This window comes from Durio zibethinus, chromosome 3 (genome assembly GCF_047325235.1).
Source record: "Durio zibethinus cultivar Kanyao isolate XHJ-2024 chromosome 3, ASM4732523v1, whole genome shotgun sequence".
NCBI lineage: Eukaryota > Viridiplantae > Streptophyta > Magnoliopsida > Malvales > Malvaceae > Durio > Durio zibethinus.
Window position 1 is genome coordinate 27,877,648 of NC_143164.1, and position 2,161 is coordinate 27,879,808.

At 28.6% G+C, this 2,161-nt stretch overlaps 1 protein-coding gene across 1 annotated transcript; it reads right to left on the reverse strand.

The window, feature by feature from the left end:
* LOC149519717 (uncharacterized) lies at positions 1-588 on the reverse strand. Its single transcript, XM_089757822.1, has one exon. It carries the CDS (start codon positions 586-588, stop codon positions 1-3), a length of 588 nt encoding a protein of 195 aa, XP_089613948.1.
* Positions 589-2,161: the final 1,573 nt, after the last annotated feature.

A 2,161-nucleotide genomic window follows, 5' to 3' on the forward strand; every position in this document is an offset into this window, starting at 1 on the left:
CTATGTAAACTCCGGCCCTATGTAACCAAGATCATAAAAACCTGTTTCTATAAGGGTGGATATGAACTTCCTTAGCTGCCATTCTGGTCGCAAGTTTCCCCATTCTTTTTCATTGTCCCAAAGAATCTCATTAAAGTCTCCAAGGCATAACCATGGCATGTCATTGTTTTGAGCTAACCTTTGTAGTACATTCCGTGCTGGTTCTCTTGCTCTTACTTCTGGTTCGCCATAAAACCCCATTGGCCTCCACATTTTCCCTTCTTGATCCGTGACTTTCACATCAATATGATATTTCGAAAAGCTCTGGAGTTCCATTTTAACTTCCTTCTGCCACGTCATTCCGAGACCACTACTCCTTCCAGTTGCATCCACCCCAACCATTCCTTGCATATTAAACTTCATTTTTATTTTCTCTAACGTCCTAATATTTATGATGGTTTCACATAGAAAAACCACGTTGGGATCTTCTTGCTTCAGTAAGTCCCGAAGGAGATGAACTGATTGTGGGTTCCCAAGCCCACAGCAGTTCCAGGTCGTACATTTCATTGTTCTTGACAGGACTGGTACCCAATCTCCGTCTTTGCTCATTATTGTAGTTGGATGGCTTATTCTCATTCATCCTACTATGCTTTTCTCCTACATCAATTTCCATGTTGCAAACTCCATCGTAACCATGCTTTCTTTTCCCAGGTTATGAAGAAATCGATATTTTATCAACGAATCACATAAATATTGACAAATGTTATTAAATTAGTTTATTAGATTAAAGTATGTGATCTTAATTTGGTAATTATCAAATTATAAAGTAACCTAGCTTTTTATATTAAAAAAGGTATTTATTAAAAAAATTAAAGTAACGATTCCTTTAACATGTATTTGGATTCCGAACAAATTATGATTTATTTTAAAAGCACTTTTTAACAATTAAAAGTGAGCCAACCCTAAAAGTTAATTAGGAGTGCAGCTGCGATTTGAAATATCTGATTTGAAAACAAAATAATTAAATAGTTACTAAATTGTTTATTTTTGACATGATTTATTTTTTTTCATACATCATTTGTTTAAACATTTTTAATTTTTTTATAACAATACTAAATATTTAGAAATTTTAATCATAGTTTTTCACAGCAAACTTTTACAGTATTATTTTTTAAATGTATTTTTTTTAAATCGAACTTTTCCTAATCTTAACAGTATTGTTATACAAAACCTAAATTAACTCTAATCAAATTAAATAGATTCATGCCAACATTGAAAAAAAAAAAAAAAAGTGGGGCCCGGCATGCTTAGTATGAATTAATAGCGGTGACGATGACCCTTTTATCAAAATCGAGAACCATCCGGATTTATTAATTAATCCATAAAGTCCAAATCAAAAATATTTTGTGGGACTAACAATTACTACCGTTTTATAATGGCACTTTGAATTTGTTGACTTTTATTATATTAAAATCACACACTCAAAATTTCATCAAATCAAAGCATTTTGGGATCTAATATTTTTTATGTAAAGTATTAAGCATGCAATTACGTTATAGACTGAGCTTTGAATGGTTGGTTGACTTCCATGATGTCTTTTCTTTTCTTTTTTTTTAATATGTACTATTATTTGTGTATGTATCAAAAACAATTAGTGTATATTATTTGATTATTGATTACGTATAAATTAGTGTATGTATCAAAAACAATTATGCATAATGTGGTATATATAGCATGTAAGAATTTGGTTTGATAATAAATGTAATTTTTTAAAAAATATATAATTGACGTCCTTTTTATATTTATGAATTTGTGCAGCCAAATGAAATATCACAATTAGAAAAAATAAAAATATAAAAAATCATAGCAATTAGAGGTTAAACAAGAAAGGAAGGAGAATAGTTTCACCCTACTTAATGGATATCTAAAACATATGAAAAAAAAGTTAACCTTACAAAAAGCTCTTTAATTATAATAAAATATTTAATATGATATTTAAATTTTAAAATTTTTAATGCGGTACATTAATTACTAATATGTTAATTAATGTGATATTTATCTCTAATATGGTTAGTTTCAAATGATAACATATGATAACTCTTTAAATATTACATTAGTTAATAGACTCATAATTCAAATATCACATTAAACATTTCACTATAATTTATGAATTATTCATAAT